This window comes from Silene latifolia, chromosome 8 (genome assembly GCF_048544455.1).
Source record: "Silene latifolia isolate original U9 population chromosome 8, ASM4854445v1, whole genome shotgun sequence".
In the NCBI taxonomy this organism is placed as follows: Eukaryota; Viridiplantae; Streptophyta; class Magnoliopsida; order Caryophyllales; family Caryophyllaceae; genus Silene; species Silene latifolia.
The window spans coordinates 26,392,837-26,415,025 of NC_133533.1; the positions used below are offsets into that span (position 1 = coordinate 26,392,837).

The 22,189-nt window shown below is 34.7% G+C and overlaps 3 protein-coding genes across 3 annotated transcripts; all 3 read left to right on the forward strand.

The window, feature by feature from the left end:
- Nucleotides 1-1,694: 1,694 nt before the first annotated feature.
- LOC141596614 (uncharacterized protein ycf20) lies at nucleotides 1,695-5,714 on the forward strand. The gene is made up of 6 exons (XM_074416818.1): nucleotides 1,695-1,831; nucleotides 2,405-2,455; nucleotides 2,554-2,637; nucleotides 3,676-4,068; nucleotides 4,159-4,265; nucleotides 5,234-5,714. The coding sequence occupies exons 2-5, from the start codon at nucleotides 2,433-2,435 to the stop codon at nucleotides 4,163-4,165; spliced, it is 507 nt and encodes a 168-aa protein (XP_074272919.1). The 5' UTR covers nucleotides 1,695-1,831; nucleotides 2,405-2,432; the 3' UTR covers nucleotides 4,166-4,265; nucleotides 5,234-5,714.
- Nucleotides 5,715-5,980: 266 nt separating this feature from the next.
- Nucleotides 5,981-11,417, forward strand: LOC141596616 (DNA repair protein RAD51 homolog 3). The gene is made up of 9 exons (XM_074416821.1): nucleotides 5,981-6,436; nucleotides 7,751-7,849; nucleotides 8,499-8,618; nucleotides 8,728-8,761; nucleotides 8,839-8,909; nucleotides 8,982-9,208; nucleotides 9,776-9,907; nucleotides 10,843-10,909; nucleotides 11,138-11,417. Exons 1-9 carry the CDS (start codon nucleotides 6,325-6,327, stop codon nucleotides 11,311-11,313), a joined length of 1,038 nt encoding a protein of 345 aa, XP_074272922.1. The 5' UTR covers nucleotides 5,981-6,324; the 3' UTR covers nucleotides 11,314-11,417.
- Nucleotides 11,418-11,763: 346 nt separating this feature from the next.
- LOC141596615 (3-phosphoshikimate 1-carboxyvinyltransferase 2-like) lies at nucleotides 11,764-16,075 on the forward strand. Its single transcript, XM_074416819.1, has 8 exons — nucleotides 11,764-12,338; nucleotides 13,673-13,917; nucleotides 14,122-14,275; nucleotides 14,458-14,672; nucleotides 14,821-14,938; nucleotides 15,037-15,247; nucleotides 15,425-15,486; nucleotides 15,678-16,075. The coding sequence occupies exons 1-8, from the start codon at nucleotides 12,003-12,005 to the stop codon at nucleotides 15,894-15,896; spliced, it is 1,560 nt and encodes a 519-aa protein (XP_074272920.1). The 5' UTR covers nucleotides 11,764-12,002; the 3' UTR covers nucleotides 15,897-16,075.
- The last annotated feature ends 6,114 nt before the right edge of the window (nucleotides 16,076-22,189 follow it).

Here is a 22,189-nt window from a genome sequence, read left to right on the forward strand (position 1 = left end):
CCAACAAAAATTAGAATTTTATTTCATCTCATAATGTATTTCAAATAAATATTTACGTGAAGAGTCTGAAATGTAAATTAATTTATTATAGAGTAGTAAATATGGTAGTTTAGTTGTAACGTGTAAATTGTTTTTTAAAAAAAAAAGAGAGAGAGAGAGAACAAGGTGCTTAACTAATGATGGGTTATGCAACTTCACTTGACTCACCGTTGATTTATACAAGCTTTTCATCCATTTCTATATGTTTTTCTTTTATATATTTTATTTGATTCGGTGGAAATTAAAGATGTTTAAAAACAAGCACAAGTAAAAATGTCATCCGTAACTAAAACAAATCCATAAAGAAGAAAAAAAAAGACAATAAGTAAATTTCTTTGATAATAGAAACAAAAATGAATTAGCTTGATATGGTGCTGTTATAAATTTGATCATTAATTTATTGTTGTCTACCTAGGAGAAAACAAACTCCCTTATTAAACTTCAAATTTCTTATTGAAACTCAAATGGGTTACACTAATTAGGCTATTTCGAGATATTTTAGATGGATTGATGGAGGATTTGATGAAAGTGTGGTGAGGGTTTTGTGATGGAGTGGGGAAGTTATGTGGTTGGCGGCGGGGGATGAGTGTCATGCTCACTCATGCAGTAGGGGTGGAGGTCGAAATTGGCAGTACAGTGATGATTGATGAGGTTGTGGTAGGGTGGGCGATATAGATGGGACTAATTATGGGTTGAAGGCAAATAACGGTATTTTGGTTAACATTCTTCTTTTATTAACTTATACACTTATACTTTAATAAAAAAAAGGTTTAAATTTGCTCTAAAATTTGACTTTTGATGTAAAGTTTTCGAACTCCTTTCACATAAACGTTGAGTTGAAGAAATTGCAATGTAACGCATAAATAATATATACAAGTCTTATATTTTCACATATTATCTTCAAAATGATATCAGGTTGTGAGGTTACTATCTCTATATTACCGAATCATCACCACTTTGGGTTGTTTCAGGTTACTGGCTTCGGACAGGTTCTACGAGCTTATACCTTGATAAACGGGTCAGTCAGGTGAAATAAAGTTTTAACCGATCTACTTAAAGAAACTATGTAATTATGTCGTAATTTTTTATAACCAATTAAATATTACAATTTTTTAAAACAGCCCCGCGTAGTACGCGGGTTTAAAACTAGTGTATTGTATTTAAAGCAAATGAAACTAATATAAATTAAAAAAATATCAAAAATTTTGAAATTTTGAAATAAAGCATGCTTGTATTTTTTTTAAAATATAGTTTTACCACATGATTAATCAAATAATTACCATATAAATATAGTCATTGTTTGTCATGGACGTGTAGCTCATCAATCCAATACTTCGTATAATATTGCGATATTGAATATATTAGACAAAACAATCATTTGAAAAAAGACGTCAATTTGAACCGTTTTTGAAAACGATCGAAAACCCGTATAAACCTGGTCCGTATAATTACAAATCTGAAATAGACCGACCCAAAAAAAATGAGGGGGGAGTCGGGAGACCAAAACCGAGAAAACAAAAGAGCAAGAGCTCCTCTTCATGAACCGTTTCTGAAAACGATCAAAAATCCGTATAAACCTTGTCCGTATAATTACAAATCCGAAATAGACCCGGCCCAAAAAAAAAAAAGAGGGGAGAGTCGGGAGACCAAAACCAAGAAAACAAAAGAGCGATAGCTCCTCTTCACAAATCACAAGCTATATCCCCAGGCATTAGATAATCTCCTCCTCCACCATTATCAACCCATTGAAGAAGTCACCAGAGAAATGGGTTTTCTTATGTTTGAATAATAGGTATTTATTCTAATTGTTGCTACTATTTATTAAATCCAATTTACTCTTTTCCCATTTTTGCCATTGTTTCTGTTTTGATTTTTTTAGTATAGAGTAACATTGCAAGTGTTTCTAGTTTTGTTAATTTCAGTTAAATTTCATCACTGTGTCCAATTTTTTTTGCTGGATTATTTTTATCTGGCTGTCAGAATCATAGTTTTCGACGAAATTTTCATACTGCGTCATTCGGAAACAGTCTCTTTGTGTTGATATAGGCGCGTTCATCTGAACCCCCTTACCTCGCAATTTGGGGGAGCCATTGAGGTATTGGGGTAATGTTGTTGCTGTCATAGTTGTGATAATCTTAGTTTTGCGCCCGCACATCTGTGAAGAGTAGGTTGACTTGCATAATTTTTTGGTGCTTATGGGAAAACCGTAATTGTACCTGGCTGTAATGTCTTTTACATTATATGGGTAGATGCTGATATGTCGATGTTGAAGGCACGGCCATAAAGTCGAGAACTTTGATGTGTAATGGGGAATTTGATGAGGGTAAGGATATTGGAGAAGTGATATGTCTTATGTTGTTTTCAGATTGGATGCCGAGTTGCTCGGGCTGTCCATGGTATTGACATTTGGAATTAGGTTACCTCTCTATCCAAAATATATATAAGGTCTTCGTCTACAAAGATTTCAGTTTTAAGATTTTTGCTCACAAAAATTGATTTGCTTTTGCTTCATAGGGCGGCGTTTTTCTATGGATGGAGTGGTTGTGCTAAGCTACCTTTTATTCAAGTGAATGAGCTAAGTTTGCTTGGTAATAGGAGGTATGTGTTAATTGAGCAATCGTAACAACTTTTAAAATTACTGTTTATACTCTCTTCCACCTGCAAAAATTTCCCCGTTTTTCATTGTTTGGTTGATCCATATGGATCTTTCATTTTCTCTAAGTCGGCCGTTTAGGGCTTGCTTGGATCTGGGGAACTTTTTACGGGGTAATGGTGGTTAAAACAAAAGAAAATTGGGCGATGATTCGGACGAGCTAAGGATAACCTTCTAATCTAGAAACTACTTGCCATTCGTGAATTTGCTTACACGATACTGTGAATACATACTTGGTCCTTCCATCGGCTGAGATGCTTATTCAATTTCAGCTACGAAAACACTGAAGTCAGGGTAAGCAGTCAAGTTGTATGAAACTTTGGCATACCGTGCCATAAGTCCATAACACCATATATCTCTCACAAGCTCTACCATTATTTCATAGGATATGGTTTGCATGGAAGGTGTATTGACTATAAACAAGAACACAATTTTACATTCAATTTAGCTGAGGTTTTAGGCTTTCTCAATTCAAAGAGAATTTTTTTTCTTGTATGATGGTTTGATTAAGAACCAAAATAGGCTTGCTAGTTTAGCTGGCAGATCAAAATGGGCTTTCTAGTTTAGTTGTCTAGCTTGCTGGAGGTGGTACTCATGCCACACCCAGGATCCGAAAGCCCCTTTTACACCGAAATAAGAGCTGATATGGGTTTGCTGTAAATGATTCCATTACGCTGATAGGAAATTAATATATACTCTTATACAAAGTGTATTAATCCCGTATAGTTTAAAATAATACTCTTGTCAATTTTGGCTTTGACTCACTTAAGCTAATGTCAATACCCCCTATAATTGATTACAAGAAGACTCGCAATATATTGGTTAGAGGGATAATATATGCGATAAGAGAACAGCTATCTGCATCTGTAAGGTTTCAGTACAGATCTACGATGTTAAAAACTAGTGCACTGCTTGTGTAACAAAATTCTCATTGTGAATGTTTCTTCTCCTTATTTTGCCTGATGGAAGGATTTTAATGTCAGGAGGTTGGACTGGTCACTTAAGAGCAGTGCAGATGGTGCAGGATTTGATCCTCTCACCAATAGCGGTGATGGAAGAACTCGGTTACTTAAAACAATTAAGTCTCTACAGAGAAGGCTGGATGCAAGAATTAAGGAACTTAAAAAGGACCTTCCTAGAAAGCTTCTTTTCTTTTTAGTGGGTTTCTATTGTGCGACTGCATTTGCTACTTTCATTGGGCAAACAGGCGATTGGGACATTTTGTCTGCTGGTGTGGCAGTTGCTGTGGTGGAGGGTATCGGAGCTCTTATGTATAAAATTTCTATTTCTTCACCTAACGGTATAAGAAGCCTCGTTGTTTGGTTTAATTACTGGAAAGCTGGACTGACATTGGGCCTTTTCTTGGATTCTTTCAAGTACGATACTCTCTGGAAGTTCTTCCTTCATCTTACTTTGTTGTGGTGAATCTTCTGATATTCTAATTACTTTTCCGGTTTGTGATTCAGGTATTGAGGTATATTCAATTCGATACAAAGATAGCTAGCAGAAGCTTAGATTAATAGTCAATGTGGCAGCTTAGTTACGCTTGAAACGGCATAACCTTTGATTCAAGGTACGGGTTATACCTCTAGACGTCTCACATTCTCACTTTGTGCACAATTGTTGGCTTGTCAGTACTTGGTGGGACTGTTTCTTAACTCACTTCATCCCATTTACATTGTTTCTAATTTGCATTTTTATCCATCCTGAAATAAGCGTCTCGTTCTATATCTAGTTAAAAAAAAAAAGTGAAGTTACCAATACTATCCCTAAATTAGGCAACATACTCCCTCCATCCCATGGATGCGCCTAATAGAAAGGAAATGACATCTCTACATGGAAATTCTGTAAAGGGTAATAATAATAATCTTTCACTACTAAATCCGGAATACAGCCTCAAATCACGTGGGAACCATATAAAATATAAACGGGATGGAAGGAGTATTTTTAACTTGTGTTATTGTGTATGTTAAGGAGCCGTATTGCAAGAACTAGGGGTTAATAGGGGGAACCCTCAGTATTTTGCAACTTGCAGGGCATGAGAATTGAGCTTAAATCTCCCACCATCACTATTCCTCTTTGTTGCTCTGACTCAGTTACAAGTGTCGGACACAACATAGTGTAAGAGTGTTGAATGCGGCTATTTTTGTTAAAAATGTTACTCCCTGTGTTTCACAATATTCTTCCCATTTGACTTTTGGTGTATTCCAAGATGATCCTCTATCCATACTTTTTGTAATTTTAACAACATATTTATGGTCAAGATTTCGAAACAGTAACCATAAAATGTCAAATGGGATGAACTTTGTAAAACCAAGGAAATACACGCTTTGGGCCTACGATGGAGGGTCGTGTCATGTTGGCCACCCGATACATGGCTAAAGTGAAGTTCGAAGTGATGGATTGATTATTTCTATGATCTTGATTTTGCTGTGAAAGTTTATCATATAATTGAACTTGGAAGTCTGTTAATATATCTGGGTGAATGAATGAAGTAGAGGTTATAAGACTTATTCCGAGCCTGTTTGATATCTGTAACAGGTGAAAATTTTGAAATTGGACGGTAAATCTCTGATGTTGTTGTTGGACGATAAAGCTAAACAAGTTAGCTGAGTGATTGTAAAGCTTCATTTAACCGTGGAAATATGCTACGTTATACTCAATAATCTACGTGACTGGAGAAGACCATGCTTTTTCCGGGGTAACTTTCCTCAAAGAGATCGACTTCTATCAGTGCATTGCTAGATTGTGAATATTGCAGAAGCCGGATGGAGATGCGGAACTCAACTGTGAAGAGTGATACATATATCAGTACCTGAACATGTACAGAATCCCAAAATCACGTTGCATATGTTTAGGTTGAATAACTTCACAGTTCAATTATTGAGTGTTTCAACTGAAACAATTTATCATCATACCTGTACACATCTAGGGTTTTGTGTGACGTTTCGGTTTCTCTGTCAATCACACTACGAAGTAATATTGGCGGATTCAGATAATAGGAGGCGTGAAAATTGATTTCTTTCCAAGTTCCAATATGGATTTGAGTCGAAAAATGAAATTATTTAGCATTATAGTGTTCATGTTTTTTTTCCGAGTGGGAAGTGAGAGTGAACCGTCACTAGGAACGACGGTTTTTCTAGCGAGCTACCTCTCTTATTGGTGGTTTTTGAGTTAATTAAATAATCCTTAATTGCGCTAATTGAACAATCTTCACTGTAAAACCGCCTTTCTGAATTGGCAACTTTTAGACATTAATGCAAAAACCAATCTCAGACTTGCTCCAATGAAAAATACTTGTGTATTCCGGGAGGACGATAATCCTTACGCTCAAACTATTAAAATATTCCATTTTGTGAATTGATTTTTAAGTGTAAGGCGTACGTCTTCCCGGAGTACGCAGGTATTTTTCTGCTCCAACATGTTAAGGTAAAAAGTAAAAACCGCTACCAAGAGTTACAACTTACATAACGCTAAAATACCTTCTTTCCCGACACACAATTTGCTCAAAGTTGAAAAAAAAAAAATCGTAAAATTTAGGCGCGAATTTTGCAAATAAAAACCTAGATTAAAAATTGAAAACCCAGAAACTCCCAAAGAAAGAATGAAGAGAGGTATGTGAAGTGGTAAAAATGGAGGTGTTGAGAAAAGGAATATCAGCAACGCAAAGGGGTAAATTAATATCAGCTGGCTACACTTCTCTTTCCTCCCTGTATTCCCTCTCTCCTTCTATTCTTGCACGAGGTTTAGCTTTTTTACCCTCTTTTTTTTTTTTACTGTGTTAAATTTACATTGATATTGTTTGATTAATTTTATGTACTCATTGATTAATTGTCTTCCTAAAATATGACCCAACTGATTATTTTGATTTATTTGTGCGTTTCTGGGATACTTTGGTAGTTTAGTTGGTAGCAATGTGTTGTTCGGGGGTCAGATGTACGCAACCTTTGAGAGAGAGGTTGTTTGCCTGTTTGTCAGAAATAATTGACCCCTTTCTAAAGTTAGCAATTTAAAGGATTGGACATCCAACCCCAACTTAAGTAGCTACAAACGACCTCCGTCACATTTAGGGTGTGATTGGATTGAGGGAATTGGAGGGAAAAGAAAGGAATGGAGAGTAAGGGATTTAAAATCCCTTGTTTGGATAGCAAATAAGGGTGGAAGGAAATGAAGGGGAATGATTTGGAGGGATCCATTTTCTCTCCTCCAAGGCAAATCAAAATCTCTCCACAATAGTCAAGATTTGGAGAGAAATTGTATCCAAACACCCATACCCCATTTACCCTCCCCTTCCTTGCCCTCCCTTTCTCTTCCTTCCTTCCCCCTCCCCTTCCTTTCCCTCCACTTTTGCTATCCAAACACACCCTTAAATTCTCCTCTAGTCAAGGTCATAGTTTATGTTTGATAAAGCAGCATTCAATTCTTTTTGCTGTTTTCGTGCAGTCCTGTAGCTAGTTGATTAGCTTCATTGCTCAGATTTTACACTTTCCTAAATGTTTAATATCGACTCATGGGACTGTAGAAAGCAGCAGTATGGTACATTATATGAAGCTGCAGTCGAATTATGTTGTTGATCCCCGAAATTTGATTAGCAGAACTTGTAGGTTATTGTTGCTGATATCCTGATTAGGGAGACGCGAGTCAACTTCCTAGAAGAATAATTTTACTCAATTGGGACAAATGTCACTTACAGAGTCCTCTGAGACCGAGACTCTGATGTTTTTGGTGTTTGGATATGATGATGTATTTGACTCCAAATATACATGTTTTACAAGTTAAGCGTCGGTATATAAACTTTTGTGTTCTCTTGTTATCGGATCAACTTCTGACCTACAACATACCATTAGTATCTTACGAATCTACAGTAGAATGTTGACTAATCTTTCCACAAACTGAGTTCTTATTTCTACTCACGTCCCACAGACTTATATTCTGCTTGATAACCTCTTTCAAATCGATTTTGAGATGATGTATCCTTATGTGCTCTGCTGGTTCTTTTTTACTTGTTCACGCTGTTGCTAGTTTTGTGGAATCTTATGTTTTCAAGTTATCCTACAGATTTAAATATTTCAGACACTGAAGCTCTTGAAATATTAAAGGCGGTATCACATAGTAGCAGACTAGAAACTGCTGATGGAGATCAGGCTAGTCTTAATGGTAATATATTTTTCATGTGTTGATGCACCTTATTACTAACACGAAACAGCTCATGCTTAAAATTTCGATTAAAAGGTGTCTTTCTTTATATGTTTCTTTTTATTAAATTGAAATAATTATGGAGTATAATACAAAATGCAGACTGTAGATTGAGGGTGGTTTTAGGAAAATGAGAGTAATAACTCTGTCATTGACATCCCAAAATAACTGTGAATATAAGTTACTTGTCGAGAATTACTTCAAATGGTTGCTATTGTATTAAAAAAAAAAAAAAAAACACAATCAGTTTAGTAAATCACCAATCATGGTTAGTTAATAAACCAATCCCATCTTTTCCTAATTCTCCTAAACCTTCTCTAGTCTTCTTATTATCTTCCTTTCCCGATATACTAGATGTTGCTTTGATTACACAATCACTTAAAAAGAAAATGAGCATATTGAACCCTTGCTCCTTAAAAAACCTGTTTTTTGCTTCATTTTGGTGTATTTTTTTGGTAACATTCATTTTGGTGTATTATTAATGAGTCATTGCATGAGTTTTTTTGTCTACTATTTGTTCTTCAGCTGATGTCTGTCCAACTTTTATGTGCTTTGTAATTTTACTTGAAAATAAATGCATGCAATGCTAACTTCTGATGGTCTGTTATAGGTGCTCAAACTGCTTGGGAAATGCTAAGTGATGAATCACTTAATCGGGTTACAACTTCTTGCACAGACATCGACAACATCTTGGGTGGTGGTATAGGCTGCAGAGAAGTTACTGAAATTGGTATGTCCTCCCAATTGTTACCTGGATAAAATGAATTAGTGATGTCATATGCAGTTTTAGTACTACCATTTTCCTGATTTTTTGAAATTAATGCTTTGCTGAAACATAGGTGGGGTTCCTGGCATTGGCAAAACACAGTTCGGGTAAGCAACCCCAATTTGATTAACTGTTGCCTCGTTAACTCGTTAAGTTGTGTCACTATAATATAGTCTGGTTTCAGGATTCAGCTTGCAGTTAATGTTCAAATGCCAGTAGACTATGGTGGCCTTGGTGGGAAAGCAGTTTATATAGGTGAGTCTTGGTTGTATTAGTTGCCCATTTTCACTTAATGATCGATTCTAAGCTGTGTAGAAGTATGTTTAGATACAGAAGGCAGCTTTATGGTGGAGCGTGCTTTACAGATGGCTGAAGGATGCGTTGAAGTTATGAAGAATGATAGTTGTCTTCGGCAAAGAGATGTACAGTCTGTAAATGAGAAATTGACGCCAGAGAATTTCCTGGCTAACATATACCACTTCCGAATCTGCAGCTACACTGAACAAGTTGCCATGATCAATTATTTGGAGAAGTTTGTCTCGGAGCATAAAGATGTAGGTACTTCAGTATCCCATAATACTCTGATTTCATAGCTCCTATAGGCTAGAGGGTTGTTACTCATTCCAATAACAAAATTACGCCAGTACCTTAAAAGAGACCAATGACCCATCATGAAGTTTGCATCAAGAATCGCATTGAATTACTGCAATTTCACTAAAAACAAGCATAACCAATTTGGAATTCATTTTGCTTTATTCCATCATAAAGCAAAATCAAAGATTAGGGTTTGTTATTCATTGATGCTATAAAAATTTGTGCCCCTGTGTACCTAGTGACCTATTCTATTAAAGAGTGTTTATTTATTTGAAATCCTGACTGGGAGTATTCTGACTTTCAATAGTAAAAGTGAGTCGTGACTCAAGGCAGCCAAATATAACAGATAACATTTATCTCTTGGTTTCGAGGTCCTAGAGAAACTTATAGTGAGACTCTATATTTAGTACTTGAAGTCCAATTAAAAAATTCATAAGCACGATTCTTTTCTATGTAACAGCAGCAAAATATTCCTTTTTATTGCTTTCGAACTGTTGATACTTACTTATAACACATATATTTTCCAGGTCAAAATGGTTGTAATTGATAGCATTACATTTTATTTCCGTCAAGATTTTGAGGACATGGCACTAAGGACCCGTATTCTAGGAGGCATGGCGCTGAAATTAATGAAACTTGCACAGAAATTCAACCTGGCGGTAAGAACTCTCACCCTCGAATCCTTATAATTGGATTAGAAAATAAGATCTTTCCGCTTGTAAGGTGTGCCTGGGAACTAAGACACTGTTATACTGAGATTCTAAACATTTTTATTAAGCTTGATTACAACATTTGCAACATGTGTGTACATATAGGTATGCTAGTTGAGACTATAGTTGGTTACTAATGTGACAAGTCAAATAAAGTAAGATTAAATTAGTCGGGCTATAGATTAGGCATTGATCGCCCTCAGCCTCCAAAGGTTTTCTTTTAAGTCGCCACTGTGAGATCCTTGAAAAAATCTCAATTCTGTTGGTAGTAGTCGCCAAAAGGTCTTATAAAAAACTACCCTTTTTTTAATTTCCCTTTAATTGAAGATCAAAATATCCCTTTTGATCCTTGCGATCTCACCTCCAGTCTTCACTAAATATTGCGGACAGTGTAATATGCATTGAAATGACTGATATGAATGCCAATATGATTTTTGCAAAAAATCTCAAATATGGGGCCATCTGAGATTCTTTTATGTGTAGTATTTGGTGGGTGAAGATAGGACGCAAAGTCAAACTGTTTCCTACATATTTATTGTAGTTATTAGTATGGTCAAACTCGGAGAACATTTGAGCTCACAATTAAGCCAATTGTCATGTTTTTTTGGAAGCAAATGATATAACTTTGAAGCTAAAAAAACGAAACTTGTCCTACTTCCTCTGGGGCTTTAGGTAACAGTTACTGTTATGGGATGTGTAACCTTGAATGTATAGGCTCAAATGTTGTGGTTATGTGTGACCCTCCTTTTATGAGTTCTGTTTGGAATGAGATACCCTAGGTCCCTAGTCGGAATACATATCTCACTCGGTTTCCTTCATTTGTCATCTGATTATCTGAGTTTATTATTGTCATCTGTTCTAATGTTGTTTTTTTATGTCGCAAGGTGGTTTTATTGAACCAAGCGGCAACCAAATTCTCAGAAGGATCTTGTCAGCTAACTCTGGCATTAGGTATACAACCAGTTTTCCTTCTTGCCTCTTGAGGTCTAACATTGTGTTAATACCCCAATTCCATTTACATTGTCCAGTTTAACTTTGATGATTAAGGATGCCAATTTTGACCCTTTTTATCGTACAATCTATAGTTGTTTTGATCAACTAAATATAACAAAATTTACCCTATATCTAAATATCTTTGGTGAAATTAAGCATTCATGTTGATTGTAATTTTCTGTGCAGGTGACAGTTGGTCACATGCGAGCACAAATAGGATCATCTTGTACTGGAATGGCGACGAGCGTTATGCTCATCTCGATAAGTCACCGTCTCTGCCTTCTGGGTCAGCACCATATTCCATCACAACTAAGGGAATTGGAAATTCAAGTACAAACTACAAAAGAATCAAACTTATGTGAGCTTAGTGGGTTCCTATAATGTTTTTTCAGTGACATCTCATGAATCCCAGATGATTTCTTGTTATAGATAGTAAAGTAATATATAATTATGCAATCTTTTCTGGCCATCCCACCTATTAATTTTGGGTTATTTTACGTATGCTTTATGTGGTGGAGAATGACTGTGAGGCTCCTTAGATCACTGGCGTAAATTACTGACGAGACGGTTGCTTGAGTAGCACTCATTTCCGAATTTGATAGTGACCAATATGATCTTTGCTCTACTCCTGAATGCACTGCACCTGTACAAGTTCTTTCAGGCTTTCTTGGTGGAAGTACACATAACTTACTAAATAGTTTTAAAAGTGTTGAATTTTACTGATCGGATAAAGTGTCAACGACAATAAAAATGACTCGTTACACTAAACTGTATGATTTTACGTTAAATTATTCAGATGTCATTATGATCATACCAACACCTGTATTTCTCATATTATCACGAAAACTTTGGTAGGTAGGTAAAGCATGAGACTTCCTTACTCCATGTTCTTCCTACTTCTCCATTCTTAACTACTAAAAGTCTTGGGCTAGTGGTTAAGACTTGACGATTGACGAACGTATAAATACTGCTAAAACCCATCAAGTCATCTACAGTTGTTGATCATACATGAATAAAGTGAGAGAGAGATATCAAATTAAGCACATTAAAGATGGCTGAAGCTACATTCTGTAACAATAACGGAGTTCAATCCACACAATTTACCTCCGTTTTACCGAAAACTCGTATATCCAATTCCTTAAAAGCTGTAAAGTTTGGATCAAATTTGAGATTTTCACAAAAGTTGGAATCTTTAAATAGTGTAATAAATGGTGGAAAATCTTCAGTTGTAAAGGTTAGAACTTTGGTTACTGCTGCTGCTACGGAAAATCCCTCAGTTTTGCCTGAAATTGTGTTGCAACCCATCAAGGAGATATCAGGAACGATCAATTTGCCCGGTTCGAAGTCTTTGTCTAATAGAATTCTTCTTCTTGCTGCTCTTTCTGAGGTATTTATTTGTCCTTGATTTTCACTTTGTTTGGTTTAAGCATTGATACTGTATTATCACTAAGGTTGATCAATGATTTACTCTCTCCGTCTGACTCAATTCTTTACTTTTGCATTTTTCACAAAGTCTAACGTATGAAAGGGCTACTTGCACATAAGTTTTACCAGGGCTTTTTCGTGATATAACAAGGTAAAAATATGCTTACAAAGAAAACGTAAAGAATTCGAGATTACCCGTAAATGAAATACGTAAAGAATTGACTGAGACAAAGTGAGTATATGACGTTAGTTTGAAGAATTTGGAGAAAAGAAATTGGGGATAGGTTGAATGAAATGTAATTTATGCAGTTTGTCATGTAATATGAGACGGTCTCACATGTCAACGCACCTAAATTCGTATGTATTCATCACTTAAATGTGGGTTTTAGGGATCCTCACATATAGATAGTCTCACGCAAGTTTTTGTGGGATGGAGGATAAAAGTCAGGTTAAATAATGTTTTAGCATATGTTGGAAACCAAACCGGTTTGAGGTTGTGGTCAAATTTTCCATTTTTGTCTAATTAATGTATCAAATTTGTCGAACTTGCTTGAACTAGATTATACTAAATGTGATGTATGTGTGTGGCTCACCGTGTACAGACCTCTACTACTTTGTTCAAAAGAACAAGAATGAAAAACCTATAAGACTTAGGTTTGATTGTTAATTGAATGTCTTATTTACGAAGGCATGATACATGTATTTATATAGATTACAATGAGAAGACTTGACCTAATTCTAAAGATATGGAAAAATATATACTTCCTAAAGATACAATATTTACGTAATCTTTGTCTTGGAGAATAAGGTAGGATCTTGAGCGATGATCTTTTCCTTAGTTGGGTTGATATGGTTAATAAAACCAATGTTACGGATTTATTGCAGTCAACAACTGAGAGTATGTAATATGTCACATTCTAAGCATGTTATTAAGTATCGTCTTTAGCCCTAATCCCGGCACTGGTCAACGCTGCCTAATCGTGCACATCGCGGGCTTGCGTCAGAAATCCAGTCTGATATTGCATCAGAAGGTCACAGTAACCTTCCAAGCCCTTACAAAGCAGTTGCTATTGGTATCACGGACGACTGCATTTATAATACCATGATGCTGAGGATTGCTCTTGGGCAGACGTGAAAATGACTTGAATTCAAATGAATGCTATTATCATGCTAGCTTTGTTACGATTTTACTCAAGTTTTATATACTGTTCAAGTCGGTTCTTTGTCCATTGCTCCAGTCCTATCTATCTAATAGCCTTTAAAATTTCCAACATTCTAACTCAAATTATGCTACAGGGGACAACAGTGGTCGAAAACTTGCTATATAGTGATGATATCCGTTACATGCTTAATGCTTTGAGAACTCTTGGATTAAAAGTGGAAGACGATAGTGGAACGAAGAGAGCAATTGTAGAGGGCTGTGGTGGTGTATTTCCTGTTGGTAAACATTCAAGAGGGGAGATTGAACTTTTCCTTGGAAATGCAGGAACAGCAATGCGACCACTGACAGCTGCTGTAACTGTTGCTGGAGGAGATTCTAGGTTTGTTTAATTATAGTATGTTTTTTCAAGCTCCCTCCCCTTCAAAAGGAAAACTCGTGCTATTTACTTAATGCCTGCCTGTCTTTTTCTCCTCCTAATCACGACTGCTCTAGGCTGTCATTACTCATTAGTTTATGCTTACCCCTTGTAGTTATGTTATTTTGGATATAAAGCGCTATTGTAATATATATCGGATTGTTATAGCTATGTACTTGATGGAGTACCAAGAATGAGGAAGCGACCAATTGGGGATCTGGTAGCCGGTCTCAAGCAACTGGGAGCAGATGTTGATTGTTTTCTGGGTACAGATTGCCCTCCTGTACGTGTAAATGCTAAAGGTGGTCTTCCAGGCGGAAAGGTAAGCGGCATTTGGCTTATTCTATCACTTACCTATAGAACTGCAAGCGGCATTTGGCTTATTCTATCACGGTGCCTGTTAAAATCATATCGAGAATTAGATGTGGCGTATTCATAGTTTTTAAACATATTCCAAACTTAAAGAGTTTCTTATTTATGCCCTTTTACACAACATATTTGCAGGTGAAGCTTTCTGGATCAGTTAGTAGTCAATATTTGACTGCTTTGCTCATGGCTACTCCTCTAGGCCTCGGAGATGTGGAAATTGAAATCGTAGATAAATTGATCTCCGTACCATATGTGGAAATGACGATCAAGTTAATGGAACGTTTTGGAGTTTCTGTACAACACAGTGACAGCTGGGACAGGTTCTTGATCCAAGGTGGTCAAAAGTACAAGTGAGAATCTCCATTGTTGTTATTAGTAGTAGCAGCAGAAGTCGTCGTTGAGACATGGTTTTCTACGTGCTGCGAAAACATGATTTTCTACAGGAAGTCAACTAAATCATGGTTTTTTATCAGACTGAAGTTATTCTTAATCTTTCAGATCACCTGGAAATGTGTATGTCGAGGGGGATGCTTCAAGTGCAAGTTACTTCTTAGCAGGGGCTGCAATCACTGGTGGGACTGTAACAGTTGAGGGCTGTGGTACAAGCAGTTTACAGGTATAATGCTACACTTTATTTCAGGCTCTCTGAAACCCTAATCATTGATTCAGATTGATCTGATTCTAATCTTTGCACATTATTGTCGACTTTCACAGGGCGATGTAAAATTCGCTGAGGTTCTTGAGAAGATGGGCTGCAAAGTAAGCTGGACTGCGAATAGCATCACTGTCACTGGTCCACCAAGGAACTCGTCCGGAGACAAACACTTGCATTGCATTGATGTAAACATGAACAAAATGCCAGATGTTGCAATGACTCTTGCTGTTGTCGCCCTTTTTGCTGATGGCCCTACCGCCATCAGAGACGGTATGCCTTACTCCTTTGTTCTTCTGTTTAGTTCATTTATATAGTCCCCATTTTTAGATGATAATAATATCAAAATATTTGGTTGGATATATTATCTTGGATTTGTTATTCTTTGGTTCTGGATTATGAACGGGATGGAAATATCAATTTTATCAGTGTTTTTTCTTGAATGAATAGTGGCTAGCTGGAGAGTGAAGGAAACGGAGCGAATGATCGCCATTTGTACTGAACTTAGAAAGGTAAGGCCCTACAGTATTGTTTACACTTCGTTAATCACAAATTCTCATTTAAGACACACTTTTGTTTCACTAAATACACTTTAAATTTCTCCGCATATTTTGAAAAGCGGTTGAAAACTTGAAATCCCATGCGAGTAGTATGATCATATACTGAGTACGAGTATGTTTTTTGGGTGGCTTGGAAATTTTAGCTAGGGGCAGCAGTGGAGGAAGGACCGGATTATTGTTTGATAATTCCACCGGAGAAACTAAAGGAGACGTCTATCGACACATACGATGATCACCGGATGGCCATGGCCTTCTCACTTGCTGCATGTGCCGATGTTCCTGTCACCATCAAGGACCCGGGTTGTACTCGTAAAACCTTCCCTGACTATTTTGAGGTTTTGGAGAGGTTTGCTAAGCATTAGATCACCATTTTATCTTCTTTGTTGTCTTGCTAAGTTTATAGTTGGTCGTATTCTTTTTATTTTTAGCTTCAGATTGAAGTCATATTCTTTGTAACAATTTTGTTGTAGAATTTGATTTTGTGATGGTTAGTGTTGTGTATATTTCGATTAGAAGGGAATGAAGTTTAGGTGTTGAACAAGATGTTAGGGATGCATTTCAGCTAGTTTAGTTATGTTTTTACTTATATATCGAATTTATGTTTTGCTGATACGCAATTATTAAACCCCGCACACATTTTTACTATATCCCGCACACTTTGTCCTACTATTCCTTTGCTACCCTTCATTTAAAAAAAGAAAAAAAAAAAAAATTCTCCAATCTCATCACCATCCGACCACCCATATCCCAACCACCTGCGTCGTCGAACCACCCTGTGTCGTCGAACACAAGCCGTCCACCACCCATCTCGAGTTAAAATCAATCACCAACAACCGTCGACCACCCTCATCCCTTCCCACGTGTCGTCGACCCATCCATGCGCCATCGACCAACCCCACTGCGTTGACCCATCATCCCTACCGTGGATCCAACGATCTTGTCTCCTTCCACTTTCTCCGTTCCTCAACACCCACGAAAGCCCGACGCCGTCCCTACATCGCCGGCTACCTAATAACCTTCCTCTCTCTGCCCTGGTATGTTTATGGGGTGGTGAGTGGGGCGGCTGGGGCGGATTTCTAGGGTTTTGATTATTTGTCCCCTCTTTGTGTTTGATAAATGATAGGGGTAAATGCGGAAAAACATGGAAAAAGTGTGTTGAGTGTAGGAATATGTGTGTTGAATTTAGCATGTCCCTGCTGATAATGTGTGTACTCTGGATATTGAACTAGTGTAGATCCCGTGCTACATCATGATATATTTTAGTTTTGTTTTATAGAAAGACATTCTTATTAAATTAATTGTATATATAAATTAACTCTTTTTTCAGCTTAATGTTATAATATACTAATATAATCTTAGTAAGAAGTAAAAAAATTAAAGTTTACTTCCATCAAAAGACACTTTAAGTTAAGTTATTTTTGTCTTAATCTATTTTTACTTTTCTACATAAAAAAAATAACTTTATAATGCTATATCATTGCATGAAACTAATTTATGATACTAAAATACAATTAAGTGATGTAAAATCTAACTAAAACGTGTATTAACCTTATAACGAAAACAGGTAAAAATAGTATACAACGCATTTAAAAAGACGATTTACGAATAATTAAACTAATATTTTTTTAAAAATTTCTAATGAAAAAAATACATAAAGATTGTTACGTTTTTTAAAAAATACACCATATTTAGACTATAACTGAAGGATAATACAAGAAGCAAATTTACATAATTTTAGAGCGTATGTCTTAGTGATGAACAATAATTATGGTAAAGATTGCAACAGATTTGTGTAATTTAAGACTATAGCTGATGAAAAATGAATATTTATGTTAATGATTGCATAATATAGGACATCGATCATTTCGTGTAAAGGAGGTAAACTCTAAATAAAGATAAATTTGTTATTGTTTCCATATATAGTTCTGGACTTCTTACACATGTTTAGCGTGATAATTGAAATCTAATATAGTGGGCTGTTAATAAAATCATTTCCAGTGAGTATCCAATAGGCCCATTTGAGAGTTATTCATTTAGGCGGGAAAATTATCAAGAATTTTATGTACACCGATATGAGAACATGTTTACCACTTTCGCAGCTATTATTCTTAGCCTCATTCAAGGGTGTACATATTAGGCTGTTAGTAAACTCATTTCCAGTGAGTAAACTTAAGGGGGCTGTTTACCACTTTCGCAGCTATTATTCTTAGCATTCAAGGGTGTTGGTAGGATTAAAAAATATGTTGTATGACTATTGAGTGTGCGCAATTATCGGAATTCATAATTATTCTTCATTCACGCATCTTAGTCGGCATTTTGATTGTTAATATCAAAGGTATGATCATGTGTTTTTTAAGATGTTATAAATATTGCGGTACATCTACATGTATAAAGTAATAAGGAGTGAAATTTATACCTAATATATACATCGATATGAGAAATTGGTGAGAAATTGAAAAATCCGGTGAGATTTTGGCCGGAAAAATAAAATGGGCTTGATTTCACTTTATAGCAAAGTTAAGGAGATTATTTACTCCACATCAAATTAAAGGGGCTTAATCTCACGTAGAAGTAAACTTAAGGGGGTTGTTTACCACTTTCGCAAAAAAAAAAAAGGGTGATTAGTTTTAGCTGCAAAAATGGATCTTAAAAACTTTGTACTTGCACCGGTCGAAGGAAAACATGTTGGCATAGAGTATCAATAGATGCTTCTATTACAATAACAATATTTTAAATATCATTATTACTAGTAAATTAATAAACATGATGAGAAATAAAATAAAATGTCCATTTTAATACGATGAAGTGAAATTCTATAATCCAATAATTTATAATATGAAGAGTTGAAAGAATATATAACTAAACGTAGACATATGTGAAAAATGACCACTTTATGTTACATATCTACATAAAAACATTAAAATGACCATATTGCCATACATACATAATGCATGCGTATTCTAGAGACTCTCATATCCTACTTTAATGCAATTTTAGGAATAGTAGAATGCCTTTAAAATGCAACCTAACTTATTTAATTTGCCAGGATCCTGAGCATTGTTAATTTGTTATAGTATCGAAAATATTCCACACTCGACAATACTCTGAAATGATAAGACCCAACTTGAAATTTTATGCAAGAGTTAGGAAATTCTGCCCATATTATCGAGGGTCAAAGAGATTTTATGGATTGTGCGGAGTTTGTTGAGGAATCATACATTTATCTTCTCATTTTCTTTAAAAACATCTAACATTTGTATAACAAAATCAGTTGGGTTATTTTGCCAAGTTGTTGAGCATTCTCTTTTTGTGCTTCGTTTAGGGTTTCGCATTGAATGAGCTTAAATGGCTACTGACTCTATCAAAAAGAGTTATTAAATCACGTACTAAGCAGTCTAACTTTTCTACTTAGCAAGTACGAAAGTTATGATGTGGAATACATTTATCAATCCCTATTTATGCCTTTATTTCCTTTCCCGTCAAACCACTCTATCCAAATAAGCTCTCAAAATGAAGTATTTCTCGTTCAACATTCCGCCTTGTTGAAAAGATTATAGCTAGTGATAAGAACAAAAGATATAGATTTTCATAATAAGTAATCACATTATTGATTTTTTTTATTCTCTATATAGATACAAGTGTATTCATATTTTTAATCGTGTTAGAATTTTAATAATACTTCTAAATATTAATAAACTGAATTCTTAATTCAATTTTATATTATATTCTGACAATATTTTTATAGTATAGTATTTGATGCCATCAAATTTTCCTAACAGTACGGATTTTCTTATAGTCACGGGATCTACACTAGTATCATACTCTACTACTATTAGTACGAATTCCCTAATAATCAAATTTATTTTTTCGTTACTATATGTCATTACGTTACTCACTTACTCGTTGTGTAGAAGATTATACGCTAGATATAACTGCAGTTTTTTTTTCTACGGATCTACAGTAATATCATACTCCCTCCTATTCTACATAAGTGTCTCATTATCCATTTCCGTCTATTCACAATAATGTCCCATTGTCTATTTTTGGTAAATTTTTATACTTATTTTAATAATTTCAACCCCACAACAATACTCACCTCGACCCAAAACAATACTTATTTTAATCACTTCACTCACAATAATATCTCATAATACATTCTCTCCAATTAGCTCACCTCACCACAATATTTTACATTATTTAACTCCTTTTCTTAATTCTCGTCATCCCCATAATAAAACACTTATCTAGAATAGGAGGGAGTATCATATATTATATTAAAGCAACAACCGTCTACCTCTTTGATCGCCACGTGTCACAACACATTCAAACGCCACGTGTCATACTCTCTAATTATAAAAAAAATGTAAAATCACATAAACAATTCAATTTGTATAAAAACGGAAATAAAATAATTTCGGAAATGCAATTATATTAATTTATAATAATTTATAATTGCAAAAAAGTTTCCATATATCTCCAAATTACTGTAAAATATATGTGTACATTGCCCTTTACAACCAATGCATTTTTAATATATGATTGATTATCCAAGTAAAGAAAGTCAATCAATTATCAATTCCACTTCAGTAAAAATCTCGCTAAAATCAACTTCATAAACGGCAAGATATCACAATTTTTAGGAGGGATTATAGCTAACAAAATACTCCGTATAAAATATTGTAATGAGAATAAAAAATATGACTATAGTAGTCCTCCAATTAAAATGTTGACTATTTTAATGGGAAAGAATCAATCACATGTTATTTTTTCACTCACATAATTATAGTTCCATTTTTAAAATTTGATTTAAACCAATCTTTTCTCATATAGAATGATTTAAAAAATAGGAGAAAATCATTGATTGAGTATTTTTTTTCCGTACAAAATCTCGGCCAAAATAATTCTGATTATACACATTGTTTATATTCATCTCTAAATCACTTGGGCAATCAAGTGAAACATTTTTTTTAAACAATTTATAGGTGAACTGAGAATTTGCACTCACCTTTCATTATTATATCATCGGTTTTATTCGACAATAAAAATTCAGAGTTTCAACGCTAATCTTTATTCTTGGTTATTTATTTCAAATTTGGTTTTATGTAAGTTTGATATTATGTATCAAGTTGCTTGACGGTTTTACCAATGCTTCAAAAAAAAAAAAGGATCAAACGATTAAATTGGAATGACTGAATAAAACAGACTATAGTTCACATAAATTATGAAGGAGTTTGATGCTTGGTTATTATGATCATAGATACAACGTATTTATTATGCATGGTATGGCTAACAATCAGCAAGTCAACCGACAATTCTATAGCCTACTAATTAGCTAACTATTAACTATAAGTTATTACTTAGGAGACTATCAAGTACACATAACTGACTCTAAATCAATTCTTAAATACAAGGCTCCTGTTAGTCCATATTGACATGTATTGATGTATAATACATAAATAATACATAGTCTATTGAATTAAGCCGAAATCCTTTACTTACAAGTATAATAGGATGAAATTACCTTAGAAGAATAGGTGAAGATGACATGCATAACATCGACCAAAATGGAGGTCTTGAAAGTAGTGGTGAATCAAATTAACTGTCACGACAAATTATAAATATGTAAACTAAATTAACGGCTATAAGATGGTGATTTTTAAAACAAATTAAGCAAGGCAATGCCATCAATATAATCGCGAGCATAGATTGATAATATGGGGTAGAAGAGATGATAGTGGAAAATAAAAGGGGAAGTATAGCAAATCACTCCCATAAGTTTGATACTCTGCAATCAAGCACTTAACTTATAAATGTAGTAAATCAATCTCATAAGTTTCTCTTAATGTGCAATTAATCACATATTTTATTTTTAAGAATAAAATTTGCTAATTAAATATTTTACTATTATTGAAAATCAAAATTATTGATTAGATTTTAATCCTAAAATTTTTGATTATTAAAAAGTATGTTCAAATATTTTTTTTAATGTATTTTTGATGAAAAATGTCCATAATATGATAATTGTTAATGAAGTTACAATGAAAAATTACATGAGCAAATTTTTGTTTATATTAAATTTGGTCGCATTTTTCGTTGAATAAGATAATATTATATTTAATTATTTAAGAAATATATTTATAATATTTTTTATAATAGAAAACAATAGGTTTTAGTTTAAAAAAATGGTAACAAAAACTTGATTTGTGCTTAATTGCACATTTTTGGAAAATTATGGGGTTAATTTATTACAAGTGAAATTTAGGGGCTGATTTACACATGGTTCATAAGTTATGGGAGTAATTTGCTACATTCCGGAAACAAAAAGTGAGAGGGTTGAGAAATTTATACAATTGGTCATAATTGAAAAAAATGAGGGGAGATAAGAAGGAAATTAGTGGGAAGACATGAGTAAAATAAATGATAAAATTTGTTGGCTTTGCCATTATTAATGACACCATAACACTTCCTCCGTCTCGGTCATTTGTCTGCCTTTGGTTTTGGCACAAAGACCAAGAAAAAAGGAGGGGGTCAATTATTGGATGACAAGTTGACCATATTGAGTGTAGAAGATTCAATTGTCTCTCAAAGCCTTTCCTAAAATAGAAAGGCAAACAATTGATTAAGACACCTAAAAATAGAATAAGCTAACAAATAG